General features: G+C 41.4%; 1 protein-coding gene across 3 annotated transcripts; it reads right to left on the reverse strand.

Moving 5' to 3' along the window:
- Positions 1–3,943: 3,943 nt before the first annotated feature.
- Positions 3,944–22,100, reverse strand: LOC107382631 (ankyrin repeat and SAM domain-containing protein 6). Of its 3 annotated transcripts, none has more exons than XM_070553330.1 (18): positions 21,546–22,100; positions 20,770–20,988; positions 20,484–20,688; positions 20,204–20,354; positions 17,729–17,773; positions 17,446–17,650; positions 17,239–17,345; positions 13,604–13,755; positions 7,737–7,965; positions 7,574–7,620; positions 7,261–7,455; positions 7,015–7,177; positions 6,711–6,919; positions 6,423–6,615; positions 4,853–4,920; positions 4,627–4,743; positions 4,266–4,347; positions 3,944–4,175 (listed from the first exon to the last, which is right to left on the reverse strand). In XM_070553330.1, exons 1-18 carry the CDS (start codon positions 21,866–21,868, stop codon positions 4,126–4,128), a joined length of 2,760 nt encoding a protein of 919 aa, XP_070409431.1. In that variant the 5' UTR covers positions 21,869–22,100; the 3' UTR covers positions 3,944–4,125. The 3 variants fall into 3 exon arrangements, with proteins under 3 accessions (XP_070409431.1, XP_070409432.1, XP_070409430.1); XM_070553331.1 differs by having other exon boundaries at positions 6,429–6,615; positions 7,574–7,623; XM_070553329.1 differs by having other exon boundaries at positions 7,574–7,623.
- Positions 22,101–22,816: the final 716 nt, after the last annotated feature.

The raw sequence follows: 22,816 nt of genomic DNA on the forward strand, positions 1-22,816 counted from the left end.
GCTCTTACTTAAGGACCTTCACATCTCCATGAACAGAAAGTAGACAGATAGGAGAGTGGAGGATCACTCTCATCCCAAACATCAATGGTGCTCCTTTCTGCCAAGAGGTTGAGGTCCTTCAGTAACAGAACCTTGAGGCAGCTGCCCTTCTCAATTCCTGTGAGTTAGTTCATCTTGTGGCTGTAGTCGCTCTCCTTTGGTCACTTTCAGTTCATAAACATTTCACATTGTACAAATCTGAATTGTTAAAGGAAATGTATTGGCAGTCCTCAGGTGTGCACACGTTTGACACAACCCCTACCAGATTCCATCTCCACTCCCACTTCATGTTTGAAAAATGCAACAAATGCTGTTGCCTGGCAGACCGAGGGGGCGGAGCTGCTAACAAATACACACACACACACAGGCATTGTGATATCATAATGTACCAGTTTACATCATAGCATACCTCTTAGCCAATAGCAGTGGCAGATTTAAATTAGAATACAATGCAGAGTTTTTACCTGACAACGGCACAACACTGCCAGTTTTAGGCAGAATATTTAAATTTTAACTAAGATGCACTGAAGTGCCAAATTATTGACGGCACGTGTCTGCAGCACGATTAGACACTCGTTTCTTTAGTTTATCAGCAAAAAAAAGGTTATTCGGGGGTGACTTGCTCTTTAAACGTCTATATGATCACATTTAAATGTTTTCGGGAAGATTCCTGGTTGCTAAGCAACAGCCTACATCAGAAGGGGAATTAAAGTTCAAACGAACCTGCTGTTCTAATCCTTTGGGGCCGCGGTGGCACGAACAGGTAAGATGTTCGCTCACTGAATAGGTGCCTATCTCCAGCAGTCAATGGGCAATCAGGTGGGGTACACCCTGGACAGAGAGCCAGTCCATCGCAGGGCAACACAGAGACACACAGGACAAACAATCACACACACACACACACACACACACACACACACACACACACACACACACACACACACACACACCTAAGGACAATTTAGACAAACCAAATTACCTAACAGTCATGTTTTTGGACTGTGGGAGGAAGCCAGAGAACCCGGAGAGAACCCACGCATGCACAGGGAGAACAGGCAAACTCCACGCAGAAAGATCCCAGGCTGGGAAGTGAACCCAGGACCTTCTTGCTGCAAGGCAACAGCTCTAAACCACGTCCGTTGACCATAAATTTACTGTACGCTTTCCTCTCCTGGGCCTTAACGGTGCAACAGTGTTAAGGATAGCCTCACAGGTCTTATTAAAACAAGTAAGCAATCCATCCAGTGAGGACTTGTCTGATAAATCAAAGAAGGCTTGTTCAAACAGCAAAGTGAAATGAGTTGCAGTGTCAGAGTTCACATGATGACTATGCCTACTGGGGGCAACAAGTGCCAGCAAATTGCTATGCAGAGTAGTCTCAAATAATATCGGATTATGGTCTGAAAAAACTGCATCCTTAATAGTCAGATTATCTACTGAACACCCCAGTGATAACACAAGATCCAGTGTGTGGCCACATTAACCCACTGCGTAAAAGTCAAAGAGTTCACAAGGTTGATGAAATCTGAGACTAAAGGTTTTCCAGGACAGCAGATATGAATATTAAAGTCTCCCAGTAGCAATATCCGCTCGTACCTAGCAGCCCAGTTTGCTAGGACTTCTGAAAACTCCGGCAAAAAATCCTTATTGTATTTCGGGGGTCTATATACTACAGCACAGAGGATTGGTTGCAGATGAAATATTATTATTATTATTATTATTATTATTATTATTATTATTATTATTATTATTATTATTATTATTATTATTATTATCAATACAAACTCACTATTTTATTAATAGAACTTTTATAAACATAAAATGTAAACAGACAAAAATAAGTTTGTCAGGTAACAGGAGCTGGACCCAAAAGCAAGGCTTGAGAACAAGGAGGTAAAAAGCAAATGTCCTTTATTAAGGCTGAGGTCAAAAGCAGATGAAAGATCCCAACAAACAATCCTAAATAAGCTGGCAAAAGGCCAGAGACGAGTGAACCAAAACTAAGTCAAAGACACTGAGTGCAAACACTGATCACGGCAGGAACGAAGTGCTAGAAGACAACGAACTGGCAACCGAAAGGAGAATAGAGAGAGAGAGAGAGAGAGAGAGAGAGAGAGAGAGAGAGAGAGAGAGAGAGAGAGAGAGAGAGAGAGAGAGAGAGAGAGAGAGAGAGAGAGAGAGAGAGAGAGAGAGAGAGAGAGAGAGAGAGAGAGAGAGAGGTTAAATTCAAGTAAAAACAGCTGGATGAATCAGGTTAACAAGGACAGGAAGTGGCACAGAGGAGGATGTCAAAATTAAACAGGAAACAAAGAACTGGGCTCTTGGCAGGGTGTGACAGTTTTGGTTCTTTCCAGTTTAAATTATTACATTTTCTCATCAAAAAGCAATATTTTAATTGTTTTTTTTAGTTCTTCTAATTGGGTTAAATGATAAATATTAATTTAAGATAAATGCAAGCCATTCTTTGTGATAAAAATTAGATCAGCACAAATTTTTAATGTTGTAATTTTCTTTCACTTTTGGATCAATTAAAAGAAAAAATTACCACTGCTAACAGAAACAAATGAACCTTGTTTTCTGGCTGTGGTCGGGTGAGCTGACATCATACATGATGCATTACAGAACTGGTGCCCTCACAGGTGAAACAAATGAGGAAAGATGAGAAGCATAACCATCAGAAATGTTAGACTATTTGTTTATAAATAACTCAAATATAAATGTAACTTTGCTTTTTTATTATTTTATTTTTGTTGCTTGTGTTTTTATCTTTGATACAAATGTTTCTTCCTCTGAGAAACTATAAATTTACAGTGAAGGGGTATGTTCCTCTCTGTCCTCTCAGACTAGCTGATGTTATAGAATCAACTGGTGTAGAATGGAGACCTTTAACCAGTCCTGGGTCTGCTATATTGAACTTGTTTTATATTATAGCCTCTAATCTCTGCCATCTGAAGATCATTGGTGACCAAATACACACCCGATAACGGTATTCCAGTGTGACAGAGGCTTATTACTGTCATAATGAATGGTTGTACGGGACCCTGGAGCAACACCACTCGAAAACACAGCTGAGGTAAGTAACAAAAAGTTTATTAAAAGGAGATAGCGCTGGGTCTGGAGAGTCTGGAACTGGCTGGGTTCTTGGAGAGACGAGAGGTTGGTGAGCTGAGAACGATGCGTTAAGAATGTGTCAGGGGAAGAAAAAGTGGCTTACACAGTCTTTCGGTGTTTTAGGATTTGAGGAGGGTACCTGTCGGTGATGATGGCTGGTTTCAGAGGAACGAGGAGGGAGGACGTCATGATGTCTGATGCAGGATCTCTGGGAGGAAAACCACAGGAATATGTCACAAGGCTAATACCGGTATGGGTCAGGACAGCCTGTGGTTACCACAAGAGTAGTGGAACGATCTGGCGCCGTCCAGGTGAAGTCCTGCTCCTTTTATGCTCCTCTGATGATGCACCTGATGAAAAACATCTGTGGAAGCTGCCTGCCACACCTTGCAGAGGGTAAAAAGGAGCAACAAGGAATACCTCCAAAACACCAGCAGGAAAGGGGAACCCGACAATTACAGCTAATTGGAACTTTAAAATAAGGTGAGTGGTCATAACTTTATGTCTGGTCAATTCATTTTATTTTTATACAAATTAAATTCAAATTTCTTGTTTATTATTTTATAAAACATTCATTGATTCTTTCACATTTTCATGAAAAATAAATCATCCGTACAGAACTTCAACCTTTTGGTTTGAACCATGAGGTCCACCTGCTTAAGATGTGGGATGTATTAAATTAGCAGAACTTGTTTTTGCTTCACGGTGTGTTTCTTTTTGTAAAAGCAGCAGGGACACCAAACTGAGTCGGTCCTGTTCCATCTGTCCTGCTTTGGACTCCCATCACAAGGATAGTCTGGTCCAGGATTGTCCTTTCATCAGGGTCTACTCGCTCACTTTGCTGAAATGTTCTCCTGCACTGATACTTCTCATGATGATCAGAAGTCTCTGTATTGAAATTGGGAGTCACAAGCATCCATACGCCTACTTTAAGTTCTTTTGGTGTTCTTCCTTTTGGGCACCAGCGCTGTAAAGCTACCTTTTATTAGACGAACCAATCTGGTGTCTCATCCAAGTCGTTGGAACTGTTGAAGAAAGGTAAAAAAAAAAGAATCAGATGTGGTTTTGAGTCAAATTCTTCATCATATAGCTGAGTATTAGTCTTTTACTCTTACTTTGCTGTGGATTACTGGCGCTGCTACCAAAAGAGGACTGAAAGTTATGAATGGTCTCCTGAAGGATCTGCCTCTCTCGACCCTGATGACAGCCAAGGAATGATGTTATATAAATATAAATACATCACAAACCTTTTCTATATTGTGTCTCTGTGGTACAGATTAATTATAAACTGTTGTTTTTAAAAAAATCTTCATTCGTGTCCAAAGTATTCCCAGTGTTCCCTGGTCCTCTCTGGCTAAGGCTGTTTATTAAGAAACCATGTTGGTTTTAGACAAACTGATGTGGAGAAACTACAAATTCAGCACCAAGGACACAATTAGACAATGAAATCTGAAAAATGGGTTGAACCAAACGCACCTTTCCAGCATTGAGCTCTGATATGGCAGCTAGGATCTGCTGTCTGGGTCCATCTGTTTTTATACCCAGCTCCTTCAAGTCTCCATCTGTCAGAGTCAGAAATGCCTCCATGTCCACCTAAAAGAGAGCAGATAAACACAGGTTCAAAGTCTTTAAAACCTGTCTGAGCAACAAAATAAAAACAGAATGTTTGTCTTATTTTACACATTCGAAAAAGAAAGAACACCTCTTGTTCCTCGAATATAGGCTGATATTTTTCAAGGGAGAGTTTCTTCAAAATGCTGGACAGCTCATCTGAAACCCAACAAAAACAGCAATTTGTGATATTTAAGAGAAACAAAATTCATCTTAAAATCAGTCACTGTGTTAAAAAAAAGCTTTAACTAGAACAGAAGAAAAAAGATAACGTGTGTGTGATGGAGTTGGCTTGAGCATTTGGCCAACAACACGTCATCATCATCGTTCAGCTGATCGGTGATTAAAGGTATATGTAAGAATATAGTGAGTTTTACAGTGAAAAAATCCCCAAAAGAGTCTAATGTTTCTGTCATTTTGGAAGGAAGGTTATACTGAAACATATTTCATATCCAGCTGGCTGCTGGACTGTCAGTTTTTCTCCTTTCAAAACAAAGGAAGAAGGAACGTAACCGTTTACCTTCAGTCAGTCTGGGGGTGCCGAGCCAGTACTGCTGCGCAGTAACCAAATTTTACCTCAGGATGTCGTTTTTACTTCATTTCTACATAATGCACCTTTAAATGGCCCAGGTATTTTCATATTATTCAGGGTATCTGCAGGTTTAAGGGAGCCAAATTTAAGACTTTTTAAGACCTTTTTTAAGGCCACTTTGACCAAATTTAAGCTATTTTTAAAATTAAATCCAAGCTATAATTTTCAGCTATTGCCTGGAACTGGTGCTAACCACGTGGCGAACGTGGGATTAGCTATCCAGTTACCATTAAACTTGCACTTCCCCATGGTGCAAGCTCCCACTAGCTTAACCAGCTAATGTGCTCATCTAAAAATAGCCCCCTTTCACAACAAACTGAATGTGTGCAGTTCCGCTTACGCCAACATCGTACACAAAAAATGCTGAACACTAACTAGAAATTCACGAAAATTTTATAGAAATAAAAGAATCTTGTTTATTGGGTCTTTGGTAATTTAAGACCTTTGGAAACTGTATTTAAGGATTATTTGTAATTTTTAAGGATTTTTAGGGCCTTAAATTTGGAAAAGCTAATTTAAGACTTTGTAAGGACCCGCGGATACCCTGATTATTGTTTGGCAGCTTAAATACTGGAAGCTTCAGGCATTTATCCTGGTTCTATATATTACAACAACACTTTTACTGGCATCGTGTTTATATTATATTATCATACGATGCTTGACTCACGTTTCACCAGTCTGAAAGGCTCGAGGCTGCATAAACATTTCAGCATGTAGACTAAATAAAACTAGAGACAAAACTGATTCCTGCCAAACACTGTTACAGATTGTACAGGGGTATAGACTCCAGCGCCCTTTGACCTACAAGTGAGTGTAACAAACAAGAACTCTTATGACCTACTCAGGCACTCTGCTTTGATTTTATTTAATATAAAATTTTTTTTGGTGTTAACTTGATCAAAAACTTTACAAGCATGAATAAAATGCTGCACAGCATTTGCATATATACTTGTAAGAGCCATGCTTAGGGTTCAAACCACACTGACTATCTGCAGAAGTGATAGAACAACTCTTCCAATCAAGCAGGATCCTTTTCATGACCTCTGCAGCAGCAGACTTATGGTATCACCTTCACCTGTGATGGTTCCACTGCTGGAGCCCCCACTGCTCTTGGAGCGTGGGTGAGAAGAAGCTGAGGACACAGAGTCACCACGCCCAGAAGGAACCTTGGGTGTTGGGGATGGAGACGGAGTCAGAGTGGGTGATGTGCTCTTGGAGGTGGAGGAATTTCCTGACTGGGGTCTCTTCTTAAGCTCCATCTTCTGCAAACGTGGACAAATAAAAATAGACAAAATAATTTAAATATGATATGATCCAAGCATGGTGTTGCTTTAATACTGGCATCAAAGAAACAAACCCTTCTAGGGTGGATGTCAGAGGAGACGAGGCTGGGGTGGGAGTGTATGTCTGGCAGGACGACATCAGGTGGTACCAGACTAGGTGCTGCTGAGGTCAGCAGTGGAGCTTGGTTCTGTTTTTCTGGAGCTTGAGCCTTCACCTCTATTAGACCTGCTGCTCTTTTACGTTGAGCCGCTATCTGAGACAGAACACTGTCTGTGCTGCCCCCTGGTGGAAGAAACGGTTAAGCTCGTGTATTCAGCTCCTGGATAATATTTTATCTGCTTCTAAGCATGGATCTGATTTTATGTCTGCATGTGGACCTGAGCGGTTGTGAGAGTCCCGGTTGAGTCCAGCCACTCCGTTAGAGCCTCCAGAGGAGTGGGGGGAGTGGAAGTGACCAGAATTAGAAGGAGAGGATGAGGAGGGTCCTTTTGGGATGCTAGGAAACTTGATTGACCGGTTAACGACACGAGTGATGGACGTCTAAAGTGAACCAGAGGACAGCAGGAATAAAAATATGAAACAACACAAACATAAAATGTCCTCTCTTTCAAACTGCCACTCACAATATCAGAGTTCCCACTGCTGTTGAGCTTCCTTTGAGGCAGCATGGGCAGGCGGGGAGCTTCACTCTTTCCCTCCCTGAGAAAACGTGAACGGTCTGAGTTCCACGGCTCAAAGTTGGATGGAGGTAAGAAAGGAGGGATCACGGCTTTTAGCTTATCGTCCGGCAGCCGGGTGAGCGGCGCACCACCTCTTAGCTTTAGGAGAAACAAAAATATGATCAATATCATTTTGTTTAAAAAATGTCATAACAGACTTTTAAATACAGAACAGAAATTTCCAGGAAAGCCTTAATTTCAAAGCAAACACTCTCACCATGGTGGTTATTAGAGAGTCCTCCTTTTCTGATGCTCTGCAATGACCTGCTGGAATAAGAACATATTTTCAGTCTTATTCTCGTGCTGCATTAAGACAACTACACATATGTTCTATATCAACATGTTTGTTCTGTGTATTTCTGACGAATAAAGAACGGTACCAGATTCTTTAGTCTTTACAGCCCAGGCATCGTTCACTCCAGGGACAGAAGTAGGTGTTGTTGCCACACTGGACACAGCAGCCGTCTTCATATCTGCCCGCATTGTGGAATCCATTGGAACGTCAGCCTCATCAGGAAATGGAGCCAGCCGATTGGTTGACAGGCCGTGCCTCAGTGTGTGAGTCAGTTTCAGTTGTCGAAAGCGATTTGACATTCTGCTCCACCAGGACTGTGAAAAAAGTTTACCCAGAAATCACAACATGTTGGAGGACCTTTGTCAGGTCTTTTTATCACATAATAGGTCAATGAAACTTTTTAACATCTTTATTGTTTCCATGGCGATACCCATTGTTTACACCTGCTTCACAGCTTCAAGCAATGCAAGTTAGCACTGAATCTTGAATAATGAGGTTCAGCTCAAGTGAAGTTTTTAAAATTTTTGGTTCCTGAAGTAAGTAGGCATACATTGATGCCAATACCGACATCGGGCCAGTTTCTATCCATCAGTGACTTATAAGTAAACTTTATTTGTATAGCACCTTTCCCAGGCATAAGTCACAAGGTGCTTGACAACACTGTAAAAGTTTAAACAACAAAAAAAAAATGGGTAAAATTAAAACTGTGAATAAAAACAATTAATAAAAATAATAAAACATATCATAAAAGGCCAAGACCACACAGAAAACATAACAGCCCCAAAACAACTAGATGAATGCCTGAACAAATTAATGAGTCTTAAGCTCACTCTTGAACTTGTCAACAGAATCAATAGAACGCAGAGTGAGGGGTAGGTTATTCCAGAGCTTAGGAGCTACAGCTTCAAATGAACGGTCACCTCTAGTGCGATAGTAAGTGCGAGGAACTTTAAGCAGATTAAGATCCCCCACTCCTCAGAGCCTGCACAGGGGTGAAGGGTTGGATCAGTTCTCTAATGTAGGAGGTAGCTTGTCCATGCAGGACTCTGAAAACCAAAATCTTAAACTTAAATCTAAAAGACACAGGCAGCAAATGAAGTTCCTTTAGGATGGGGGATATGTGAAACCTCCTATTCGTGCACGTCAGGATTCTTGCAGCAGAGTTCTGCACTAGTTGCAGACAATGGAGCTCCTCATTGTTCAGACTAGAAAATAAGCTATTACAATAGTCTAAACGGGATGACACAAAGGCATGAATGAGGAGCTCCAAATCTTTTCTTGACACCATACGACTAAGTTTCGAGATGTTCCTTAGTTGAAAAAAGCAGTTTCTCGTTAGCTGCTTACAATGCTGCACAAAAGACATTTCGCTGTCAAAGATGACTCCTAAATTTCTAAGGCTTAACTTCACAGATCGGCCCGAATCACCCAGGCACTAATTCATCTCCAGGACAGAACCAACAGGGGCAACAGCCAGAATTTCTGTTTTGTTAGCATTTAGCTGCAGGGAATTTTCATTAAGCCATTTCTTTATCTTTACTAAACAATGGAGCAAAGACCAACTTATTCAGCTCTAACTGCTTAAAAGAGCAGTATACCTGAATGTCATCAGCAAATAGGTGGAATGAAATGTCACTAAACCTTTGAATGATCTTAGCCAAAGGGGTCAAATACAACAAGAAAAGAACAGGACCCAGGAATGAGCCTTGGGGCACTCCACTCAGCAATTCTGCAGATTCTGACCTTATTTGGTTTGTTGTAACACTAAAGCTACGTTCTGATAAATAAGAGGAGAACCACTGAAGGACTGTCCCTGAAAGTCCCATTTGGTCCCCTCAGTCTCATCAGCATAACCTAATGATCAACTGTATCGAAGGCTGAAGAAAGGTCCAAGAGAACCAGAACAGTGCGGTTTCCAGAATCAGCAGCCATCATAATGTCACTGGACACTTTCAGTAAAGCTGTTTCCATAGAATGATATTTAAGGAAACCAGACTGAAATGGCTTTGGTTGAGGAAGGAAGACATCTGTTCATAGACCACCTTCTCAAGAATCTTAGAAAAAATTGCAAGCTTGGAAATAGGTATATAGTTGCTAAGGTCAGTTGGCTCTAAACCTACCTTCTTCAGTAGTGTCTCCACAATGGCAAGTTTAAATGCGTTGGGAAACACGCCAGTTGTTAGAGAGAGGTTGACCATTTTGGTAATACATGGGCCTATTAACTCAAACACTTTTCTGAAGAGCCTACAAGGAATGACGTCGGATGAACAATAAGAAGGCTTCATCTTAGCCACTAGCGCCGAAACATCAACAAGCGTCATAGTCTTGAAAGAGCACCACATACTAGAGGCGGGCTCAGAGACTGAAGGAGAACCCCCAGGGGAGGACAAAATATTATCTTTAATCATCTTGATTTTGTTTGTGAAAATTTTCAAAAAGGCGTTGCTATCTGCTTCACAGAAAACAGGTGTAACTGGAGGCACAGGACATACAAGGGAATTAATCGTGTCAAATAACACTTTGGGATTTTTCTTAGATGAGGTTACTGGTTGACAAATATAATTAGACCAAGCAATTTCTAACCATCTCGTTATATGAGGACACAAGATCCCCGAGGTAAAGTATATGTACCTCTAATTTGGACGTTTTCCACAAACTTTCAGTTTTTCGACATAGCGTCTTTTGACTTAGGATTTCTTCATTTATCCAAGGACACAATTTCCTTTGTGTAGATACGTTAGATTTAACAGGAGCTACCTGATCAAGAATTTCAACACAGTGGTTGTTAAAGCAGTGCATGAAAACATCCACATCAAGACAATCCAGAAATAAAAGAGGATCAAACATGTCAGAAAAACTATCTGCACTGTTATCAGTGATTAGACGTCTCACGGACCTTTTTTCTAGAGGCTTGGGTTCAGGACTGCAGTTAAGATCAAACAAGACAAAACTGTGGTCACTCAAATGGACATCATTTACAGACAAATTCAAAGTGTATAGGCCAAGTGTAAAAACCAAATCTAAAATATGGCCTTTCTGGTGGGTAGGTTCAGAAACAAGCTCCTTGAAATGAAAAGCTTCAGTCAGTGATAAAAGTTCCATTGCAGGACAAGATGAGTCATCATCAACATGGTTAAAATCCCCAATGATTAAAACAGTTTCCAGTTTTATAATAGAGGACAAGAATGCACCAAAAAACTTTAAAAGGTCAGCGGTAGGGCCAGGAGGACGGTAAATCACCACGCAGTAGAAAGGAAATGAAGAACCCACCTTAACCATCAGCGATTCAAAGGAAGAAAATTCTTGGCACTGGATCACATTGCATTTATAAGCATTTTTATGCACAAGGGCAATGCCACCACCATGGCAACATAGGCGGGGCTTCCCAATGACAGCTCAGCAAGTTGGACAGAGACTATTTAAATAAATAAACTCTTCCTCTTTCTGCCATGTCTCCAAAAGACACAAAATATCCAAATTTTCCCTTGAAAAGAGATCGTTCAATGAATGAGATTGATTTCCACTTGAATGAGCATTCAGCAAGCCGACGTGAATTGTAGATGACGTTACGAGGGCAGTGTCCGTTTTGCACATTGGGATTGGACGAAGGCAGGCCGAGCGGGCATGTGACTTATATGCAGGGGAACCTGAATCTGGGAGCATTTTTTGTGCACAGCATGATGAGGAAGTGGGGGCTTCACCCACTAGTCTTGAGAAGAAGAGTGACTGTGGACCTCTTTGCATCCAAGGCCAACACCTACTGCCCTTTGTTCTTTTCAATTATAGATCTGAATGTTCCGATGAGGGTGGATGCACTGGCTCACCCGTAGCCCAATGTACTCGTGTGCATTTTCTCTGCTTTCCGATATCAACTTTTGTCCTAGTCCCATAATATTTAGCCGTGAAAGGTATAAATTATCAGTGTCCAGTTGCTCACAGCTTGTCATTGAATGTCAAGAATGGCAGGTTTTGGTTTTGATCTAACTGTGGGCCCACAGCAATATTCATACAGAAAGAAACACTCTCTGCTTGAAGCATAATGATCTGTTATCCACTGAACCTCACTCACCTAGGGTCCGAGGAGTTATGTATCAGAATGCTCTTTCTGGGTATCAATTGAGTATTTAACACTGTCGTTCCACAGATAGTAGCTGTTGTAGCTAGAACTGAACCCAACAACATGCAGGTACTTTTTGGACTTCCTCGTGGGCAGATCGGTACTGCTGTATTCAATGCTTCTGCCTTTCAAGGATGTGTCCACAGCCCCCTTCTCTTCAATCTACATACATTTGATTTTTCTGCAAGATATCAGATATACGATGTGAAGTTTTCAGATGACAAAGGTGGGCTTGGGTGGTATTATGCTATTACTGTATAGAATAGAATAGAATAGAATAGAATAGAATAGAATAGAATAGAATAGAATAGAATAGAATAGAACAGAACACAACATCAATGGTGTCAGTTCCAATACTGTCATGAAAAAAACAATGCACATAGGAGACAAGGATTACAAAAATAAAAATCAAAGTTAATTAAAAATCTATATAAAAAGTCATTTAATGTATAAAATGGATGTGTGGTTGCATTTTCAGTTTTACATAAATAGTTTAAAGTGGGTTTTTTTTCCAACTTTTAAAGACGTTCCACAAAGTTTACACACCAAGAGAAAGATGGCAGCTTGCTCACCAACTGACTTGGTGTCTAAAAAGAACACAACTTCTGCAGTTTGGGAGTGTTTTGGGTTGGAAGCAAACTTAAAAGGAGAGCCAGTAAACACTGATGAGGTAATTTGTGCAAACAAAAGAAGACCGTGAAAGACACAGGTCCCGTTAGCACAGCAGAGGAGCGAGTAGAAGCTGAAATGGCCTTCTGTTTGGAGCCTGTTATTAAAAGAGACAACATCACACGTTTCTGGTGAAAAATGTGCTGCCAGCCTTCCTCAAATGTCGCGACTAGCCTCAAAGTACCCGTATGTCTGTGCCACAAGCTCATCAAAGCAGGTTTTCAGCTCTGAGGCAAAGCAGTCGGTCCACAACGTCCTAGGATGAAGCCCGAAAAGGTTTTCAGGTGAAAAATCAGTTAAAGGTGTAGCAATCGATGTTTCTGAAGAACCGCCCACTCAACGTTCTTTAAAATGCGCATGCACACCCCTCTACCAGTCCGTGGAGCATGCTCGTGCACGCTCCGTTTCCAAGCAACTGCCGGCTTTGCACCTGTTGAGCAACTTCTTTTTTTTCCCACAATGTCGGATTCTCCACCAGTAAGTTATATTCCATGTAGAATTACGAGCATCTTCATAGCTAACTATAGCATTACAAAAAAAGCTAGCAATTAGCATATAAGTTATATTGTTTTGCTGATTGGTTTAGAGCTTTCCTGAGGAAAGTCTTGTTGGTTCCGATATGGACTACGAGCCCGTGCCCGGTCCATCCTGACCAAGATCCAGGATGAGGGGTGCACCTAGAGACCGAGTGAGACGATCCAGGGCCAGAAGAGCCACAGCTTCAACAACCCGCGGCAGCCGAGAGCAGGAAGGAGGCGGCCGTGTCAGAGGTCGACGTCGAGTTCGAGGTCAAGCTAGAACTCGTGGGGGTCTGCTCGCTGACCTTACATGGGATGACTTAGAAAGGGTACAACAACTCCAGCAACAGTTGGTGGCAGTGGAAGAGGTATGCGTGCATATCTAACTACTAACTTATCATAATTTTGTGCAAAAAAAGAACGCCAAAAGCAAAGCCTTTAATTTACGTTTGCTCCATTACGAGTCCAATTATTTCATCTGTATGATTATCCCGATTTTGAATGTGTGAAATATGTTATGTGGATTTATTCTAACGTATTCATGACATACTCTGCTCCATCCAACATTATGAATTTTAGTTTACAAAAAATAATTATTTTATTTCACATGTTGTCTAAAAGCACAATAAAAACGTGATTCCATCATACCTTCAGGCCTCCCTTGTCATCAGGTGGTATGGGGATGTGGTTGGGAGACAGTTTGCTTTTGGAGTAATTCATCAAAACTCTCCCTCGGTGTTTGGTCTTGTCCTTGTCTACTTGCATACACACTGATGCTAACAGGCGAACCAGCTCGGTGTCTAGCAAGAAACAGAAGTGGATGCAAAAATAACTTCATATTCAAAGAGATTAGAAAAATGTAACAGTCTACTCAATATAAATGACAAATTAAAACCTCCATAGAGTAAGAGTTCGAGTTTCGTAGCTTTGGAGAATGATGAGGCACGTGTAAGGAAATACACTCACCGGTTATTTTAATGAGTACACCTTACTTGTACCGTGTAAGATGTAATGTAAGAAGTATTTTTTTTTTTTAAAACCGTGGCCTCCAGAATGTGCTTAAATGCATGCAATCGCAAGCAGCCCTGTGTATTTGATGCCAAACAGTCCACTGCACAACAGGTTTTGAGTCTGACGGACATTCCAGCTGTCATCCAGCTCTCTTTTTACTTTTTGTTCATACATGTAACGAATGTGGGACTTTAGTTGTGCATCAGAATTATATTGAAAAGAGTAGACGGAAATAGCATTATTTATAGAGCGGGGGCTCGGTCAGGGTGGGATTGAGGAGCTCCTCAAAGTATTCCTTCCACCATCCGACTATAGCCCCAGTTGACATCAGCAGTTCCCCATCCCCACTGTAAACAGTGTGAACGAGTAGCTGCCTTCCTCTCCTGAGGAGCCAGACAGTTTACCAGAACCTCTTTGGAGCCGATCAATAGTCTTTCTCCATGGCCTCACCAAACTCGTCCCACGCCCGAGATGTGTCAGATGATACGACTACAAAGTCTGTTCTTGACCTGTGACCTAGGCTGCCCTGGTACCAAGTGTACCGATGGGCATCCTTATGTTCGAACATGGTGTTCGTTATGGCCAAACTGCGACTTGCACAGAAGTCCAATAACAAAACACACTCGAGTTCAGATCAGGCGGGCCGTTCCTCCCAATCACACCCCTCCAGGTCATGCTGTCATTGCCCACGTGAGCACTGAAGTCCCCCAGCAGGACAATGGAGTCCCCTGATGGAGCACTATCTACCACTCGTCCCAGGGACTCCAAAAAAGGTGGGTACTCTGACCTGATATTTGGCCCATAAGCACAAACAACAGTCAGGACCCGTTCCCCGACCCGAAGGCGCAGGGAAGCTACCCTCTCGTCCCCCGAGGTAAATCTCAACACACAGGCAGAGAGTCTTGGGGCTAACAAAAAGCCAACCCCAGCCCTCCACCTCTCACCTGGAGCAACTCCAGCAAAGGAGAGTGTCAAACCCCTCTCAAGGACTTGGGTTCCAGAGCCAATGCTATGTGTCGAGGTGAGTCCGACTTGCTGGGTAGTCCGACCACTCAACCTCTGCCACAAGCTCCTGCTCCTTCCCCGCCAGCGAGGTGACATTCCATGTCCCAAAACCCAGTTTTCTTGTCCGGGGATCGGACCGCCAAGGCTCCCGCCTCGGTCTGCCACCCGATCCACACCGCACCGGACCCTTCATGTTCCTCCTGCGGGTGGTGGGTCCACAATTGGATGAGCCCATGTGTCCCGTTTGGGCTGGGCCCGGCCGGGCCCCATGGGCGAAAGCCCGGCCACCAGGCGCTCGCTCACGGGCCCCAACCCCAGGCCTGGCTCCAGGGTGGGACCCCGGTAACCCTCCGGGCCGGGTACTCTTGACTCCTTTATAATTCATCCATGAAAGATCCTCTGACATCATTGTCATGGTCAAGAAACCAGTCTGAGATTAATCAACTTCATGACATGGTGAATTATCCTGCTGGAAGTATACATCAGAAGATGGGTACACTGTGGTCATAAAGGCATGGACATGGTCAGCAACAATACTCAGGTAGCCTGTGGCGTTGTAACAATGATCAATTAGAACTAAGGGGCTCAAAGTGTGCCAAGAAAATGACCCCCACACCATCACACCACCAGCCTGGACCATTGATACAAGGCAGGATGGATCCATGCTTTCATGTTGTTGACGCCAAATTCTGACCCTACCATCAGGATGTCGCAGCAGAATTGAGACTCATCAGACCAGGAGACATGTTTCCAATCTTCTATTGTCTAATCTTGGTGAGCCTGTGAGAATCGTAGCCTCAGTTTCCTGTTCTTAGTTGACAGGAGTGGCCCCCGGAGTGGTCTTCTGTTGATCTAGCCCATCTGCCTCAAGGTTCCACGTGTTGTGCCTTCAGAGATGCTCTTCTGCATACCTTGGATGTAACGAGTGGTTATTTGAGGTACTGTTGTCTTTCTACCAGCTCAAACCCGTCCCAGATCAGCAGTATCTGAAAAACTCAGACCAGCCTGTCTGGCACCAGCAACCGTGCAATGTTCAAAGTCACTTAAATCTCTTTTGTTCCCCATTCTGAAGCTTGGTTTGAACTGCAGCGGATCGTCTTGACCATATCAACATGCCTAAATGCATCGTGTTGCCACCATGTGATTGGCTGATTAGTAATTTGCGTTAACGAGCAATTCGACATGTATACCCAATAAAGTGGCCGTTGAGTGTTCATCAGAATATAATCTTTACTTATGTCAAAATGACTGTTTTCCAACATTCTAACATCCATCCATCCATCCATCCATCCTCTTCCGCTTATCCAGAGTCGGGTCACGGGGACTGCAGCCTAAGCAGAGAGGCCCAGACTTCCCTCTTCCCAGGCACTTGGCCAGCTCCTCCAGGGGAATCCCAAGGTGTTCCCTGGCCAGGTGAGAGACATAGTCCCTCCAACGTGTCCTGGGTCTACCTTTAAGCCTCCTCCCAGTTGGACGTGCCCAGAAAACCTCACCAGGGAGGCGTCCAGGAGGCATCCTGACCAGATGCCCGAGCCACCTTAACTGGCTCCTCTCTATGTGGAGGAGCAGTGAATCTACTCCGAGCCCCTCCCGGATGACCAAGCTTCTCACCCTATCTCTAAGGGAGAGCCCAGCCACTCTGCAGAGAAAAACCATTTCGGCCGCTTGTATCCGCGATCTCGTTCTTTCGGTCACTACCCAAAGCTCATGACCATAGGTGAGGGTAAGAAAGTTCCAACATACCATATAAATTACAGCAGAACAAATACTTAAAAAAAGAATAGAATGCATTTTAAAGAACATTTAACATACAAAACTTATTTTAAAAAGTATAAAATATTCTAGTAATTTTTATCAACAAATTTCCCTCTGGGATTAATAAAATATTTTTGAATTTGAATTGAATTATGTTGCGTTGTTTGCAACACATGAATTCTCATAAAAGGAATGAAGATGAAGATTGTGTGCGCGTGTGTGTGTGTGTGTGTGTGTGTGTGTGTGTGTGTGTGTGTGTGTTAGGCTCCTTGTGGTTTTTATAAGGAACTTTTAATTGTTTGATGTGTCATCCTGCTTTCGCTACTGTTCAGCATTTTGCACAACCCACCTGTTGTGCCTGAAAGTGCTCTGCTGTACAAATAAAATGGTACTTAAATAAGCTAAATGTGATGAAAATACAAAATTCCAAATAGTTTGAACTGAAGTGAAAAACAGAAATAATATTTGTTCCCACACAGTTTTATCAGTAAAGCTTTAATAAGAAAACCTACCCGGGTCATTGAGCAGCATGACCAGATCAAAGGCTGTGTATCCATTCTTAGCTCGCAGGCTGACATCAGCGCCTTGACTCAACAGGTACTTGACAATTTCTTTATTGCTGGGGAAGGCAGGAGGAAGACAACAGTAAGCATTAAAGCGTCAGATGTCTTTACATCCTAAGGTTGCTTCTATAAACAGCAAACAAAGCCTCCACCTACCCATGATAAGTGGCTTGCATTAATGCGGTCCACCCATGAACACCATCTTGTTTATCTATGTCTGCATTCTTCTCCACCATCAGCTGCACCACCTCTATTTGACCGCTCACCGCCGCCATCATGAGAGGAGACGCTCCTTCCTGATTGGATGAATTCACCTGAGCAGGATCCTCCTCCAGGATGTCTTTGACCAGCTGTGAATTTCCTGAGTAATTACAGAACATGCTGCTGTCTTTCTCACTGGTTATTTTCTTATAGTTTCCACCAGTTCATGAGAACTCACCCAGTTTGAGAGCGCTGAACACATCTGGTCTTTTCCTCTCATTATCTGTATAAAAATGAGAAAGAATCGGAGGAGATGATGCTTAGCCTGACTCCACACATCAGGCAGTGGGGGGTTGTGTACAAAAATACTCAGTACTGCTGATTTCAACACTTAGAACAATAAAAATGCATCCGTCAACCCAAATTTTCTGTATTTGGGTCAAACTGGGAGTTTTCCATTTGTTTTTCACACAAGTTATTATCTTCGAGGTAACTTCCAGATCAAACAAGAAATTTAAAGATTTAATGTGAATCTAAACAGCTGATGCTGAGCTCCAGTCGCTGACTTTTATATTACTGCAATCAGCAATTAAAGCTGTTAAAGGAGCATTGCTGTCTGGTAAACTAAGAAGAACAGGGTTAAACAAACAAACAAACATCAGACAGAAGGAATCACTTCTGAGATCCATTGCTCATAATCCAGTCACCAGTTGGTGCTCCACAGCAAAGAACAATGGCATGAAAAAAGCAAAATGAAGGCTGGAGCACTCAAAGTGACTAAATGTTTAATAGGTGCAAGCACAAAAAAGGACTAACGTCTCAACACCTGCTTGTATCTTCTCAGCATTTTTGTGCTTGCACCTATTAAACATTTAGTCACTTGGAGTGCTTCAGCCTTCTTTTTGCTTTTGGTTGCTTCCTTCGGTTTTTCTGTTGAGCTGATTTCTTCCCCCCTGCACATATATACTACTATATACTACTCCACATATATACTACTATATACTACTGCACAAATAAACTACTATATACTACTGCACATATATACTACTATATACTATTACACATATATACTACTATATACTACTGCACATGTATACTACTATATACTGCTGCACATATATACTACTATATACTACTGCACAAATAAACTACTATATACTACTGCAAATATATACTACTATATACTATTACACATATATACTACTATATACTGCTGCACATTTATACTACTATATACTACTGCACATATATACTACTATATACTACTGCACAAATAAACTACTATATACTACTGCACATATATACTACTATATACTACTGCACATATATACTACTATATACTATTACACATATATACTACTATATACTACTGCACATGTATACTACTATATACTGCTGCACATATAAACTACTATATACTACTGCACATGTATACTACTATATACTGCTGCACATATATACTACTATATACTACTGCACATATGTACTACTATATACTACTGCACAAATAAACTGCTATATACTCCTGCACATATGTACTACTATATACTACTGCACAAATAAACTACTATATACTACTGCACATATATACTACTATATACTACTGCACATATATACTACTATATACTACTGCACAAATAAACTACTATATACTACTGCACATATATACTACTATATACTACTGCACATATATACTACTATATACTACTGTACAAATAAACTACTATACTACTGCACATATATACTACTATATACTACTGCACAAATAAACTACTATATACTCCTGCACATATATACTACTATATACTACTGCACAAATAAACTACTATATACTACTGCAAATATATATTACTATATACTCCTGCACATATATACTACTATATACTACTGCACATATATACTACTATATACTACTGCACATATATACTACTATATACTATTACACATATATACTACTATATACTACTGCACATGTATACTACTATATACTGCTGCACATATATACTACTATATACTACTACACATATATACTACTATATACTACTGCACATATATACTATTATATACTACTGCACATATATACTACTGCACATATATACTACTATATACTATTGCACATATATACTATTATATACTACTGCACATATATACTACTATATACTACTGCACATATATACTGCTATATACTACTGCACATATATACTATTATATACTACTGCACATATATACTACTGCACATATATACAACTATATACTATTGCACATATATACTACTATATACTACTGCACATATATACTACTATATACTACTGCACATATACACTACTATATACTATTGCACATATATACTACTATATACTACTGCACACATATACCTCTGGGTTTTCCACACGTCTATGTGGCATTAATCTTGGCATTTCAAGGATTTTCCCAGAATTTTCCTCCTCCTTCCATATTGCAGTTTTTTCATCTACAACGGCCCAAACTATTCAGCTAATCAATATATAATCATTTGAATTTTTTTTCCAATTGGTAAATTATATTACTTTTGTTTGCAGCTTGACAGCCAATAATCTATCAGGGGTGTCCAAACTTTTCAAGGAGAAGGTTAAAATGGTTAAGTACACGTAAATAATCTTTTTATTTTCCAATTCTTCAGCCCAGAATTCAATTTAAGTAAAAACAAAAATCAAGTAAATGAGGAAGTCACTACCTGTCTGAGGTCGGAGGGTAGTTATGCAGTCCAGATATGACATCACGTCCCTCTTCTTAAACTGCATGGCTAGTTCAAAGGCTGTCTTTGACAGCACGTTGACCTGGTTTGGATTAGCTCCACACTCCACCAGCTGCTGAGCTATAGCCACCTTGAGAGCACATGACACGTCATAGGCATTTATTTATAAACTGAAAGGGTGCACAATCCTATGATATTAAACAAAAAATTTGCAATCATTCATCATTTTATCAAACCAATCAGCTGTTAAATGCCTCGCCTTCCCGCTTAGAGTGGCTGCCATCAGTGGTCTCCAACCAGTGGTCTCATGGGAAATGTTGACGTCAGAGCCCCATTCTAACAACAGGCAGACTGTGGCCTCATGACCATGCTGGGCGGCCACCATCAAGGCTGTGATGTCCATGAAGTCTCTACCACCTCCTCCTCCTCCTAAACAGCCCTCAGCTGGTTCAAAGCCAGTTGCACTATGGGGGGAAAAGGCCCAACCTCATCAGGATCTCAGAGCAGTGACAGAAAACAGATTTTTTTGTTTATTCCAAACCAACCTGCAGCTGTTGTTGTTATTGCCGTTGGTGGCTCCATCCGGCGCTGCAGACAGATGATCATAGTCATCGACATAGGCTCCACACTCCAGAAGAAGCTTCACAACATGGACATGACCTCCACGAGCCGCCATGGTCAAGACACTGGCGCCTAACCTATTACGGCCATTTTTATCTGCACCGTTCTCCAGGAGGATGTGGGCAACAGTCAGGTGACCAGACCTGAATTAGGAATAAGACAATGTGGGTGCTCAAAGAGAAGCTGAAACTAGACAGAAGGTACTGGGCAAAGCGTTACACTTCATAGTCCTCCTTTTGTTTCCAATTAGACAGATTTTCTTATCTTTTAAAATAGTTTGAATGTCTTTTTCTACAAACTCTCAGAAGTCTTTTAATGTTTTTCATTATCATATTTATTGACACGGGAAAAATGATCTCCATAAGTGTCAGAACTTTCGATAGATTTTCTAAACTTTTGCCCAGCCCTAGTGCATCCTATACTTTTAATGCCTGGATAATAAATAATAAATCCTTTATTTGAGAATATTGTGGTTTGGGGCTAAAAAAACAAGTGGAAAAGCATGCAAAACCCCCTCATGCCTATACTTTAAAAATCTGTCTGCCTAAAATAAAAGTAAAAAATTTGGGACTTTTGCACAGAACTGTGAACCTGATTGTGTTTTGTCTAGTAACATCTGAAAACCTTTTGTTTAATCCTAACAAGTTAAATCAAAGATGTGTTTAATAATAATCAGTGTGCGTGAAGAGAAGCGCCCCACCTCGCAGCCTGCATCAGCGGGGTCCAGCCACAGTTGTTGCGGCTGTCCACTGAAGCTCCCTTCCGAAGCAGGAACCGGACCAAGTTCTCGTGCCCGCTGGCCGAGGCGAACTGCAGGGCGGTGTTCCCCTCCTCGTCCGTGTAGTCCACCGGTACCGGAGCCTGCATGTCCGCGGAGGCGCATTCCGAGCCCGCATCAGACCGCAGCCTGCTCTGCCGACCCGACTCTTTCGGGGCTCCGGGCTCCAGGATGCCGCGGGCCGTTTCATAGTCGCCCTCGTCGCAGGCGCGCAGCAGCAGCAGGCAGCTGGAGACGCAGTTCATGTCTTCATCAGTGTTGCGCTGCCTCCATTTAGCTCCAGCTGCTTTCTTTCACGGTAAAAACGTTTCCGCTCCTGTCACTTGGCCTGCGTTTGGAACTCATAACGCAGTAAACAATAATAATAATAAAGTTCTGCCTTCACGTTAACTTATTTATAAACATCAAACAGAAAACATTCTCAATACCAACACTTTTATCTAAACGACTTTCTGACACCCAGCCTCGCAACTGTCCGGTTCCGTTACTTGTAAACGAGTCTGAAAATCGTAAAACATTTTCTCAACACAACCAACTTTCTGTTAGGTTTTCAAAATAAAAGCCCTTTCCTTTTTTAACTTATTTTGGGAGACTGTGGTTGATGATGGGAAAACGGGGCTTTTAACCATATAAACAGATTCAGTAAACAGCAAATATATCCTATTTATTTAATGAAATTGTACAATTATTTCGAAGCGTGGCTCTAATGTTTGGCCCCGAATTGTTTTGATCTAAAAAGTGAGTTTAACCCTACTTTTAACAGGCTACATTTGCATCAATGGTGCAATAAATGTTAGTTTTAAAACCCAACATTTGCTTTACTTTTTAGGTTCGTTTTTGCACAGGAAGTATTGTTTGTAGAGAATGTATTTGTTTTTACGCAGCACAGCTGAGTTCCACGATCCCCAACGGAGCGTGTTTTCTTGCTGCACTCTAGTGGTAAGAATGATGAACTGCATTTAAGCACACGGATCACAGCCTAGGAATTGATCCGTTTCTGCAAACAAAATCTGAAGAATTCCATTTTTGGTTCTTTTAAAAACACAGATAATGTTTTTCTTTACCTTGCTGATGGTTTCGTTTACGGTTGGCAAACGAAACCGTCAGCAAGGTAAAGAAAAACCTTATCTGTGTTTAAAAAAGAACCAAAAATTGAATTAGAAGACAAATACAGCAAGAACGTACAAAAGATT

This window comes from Nothobranchius furzeri, chromosome 7, assembly GCF_043380555.1.
Source record: "Nothobranchius furzeri strain GRZ-AD chromosome 7, NfurGRZ-RIMD1, whole genome shotgun sequence".
Taxonomy (NCBI): domain Eukaryota; kingdom Metazoa; phylum Chordata; class Actinopteri; order Cyprinodontiformes; family Nothobranchiidae; genus Nothobranchius; species Nothobranchius furzeri.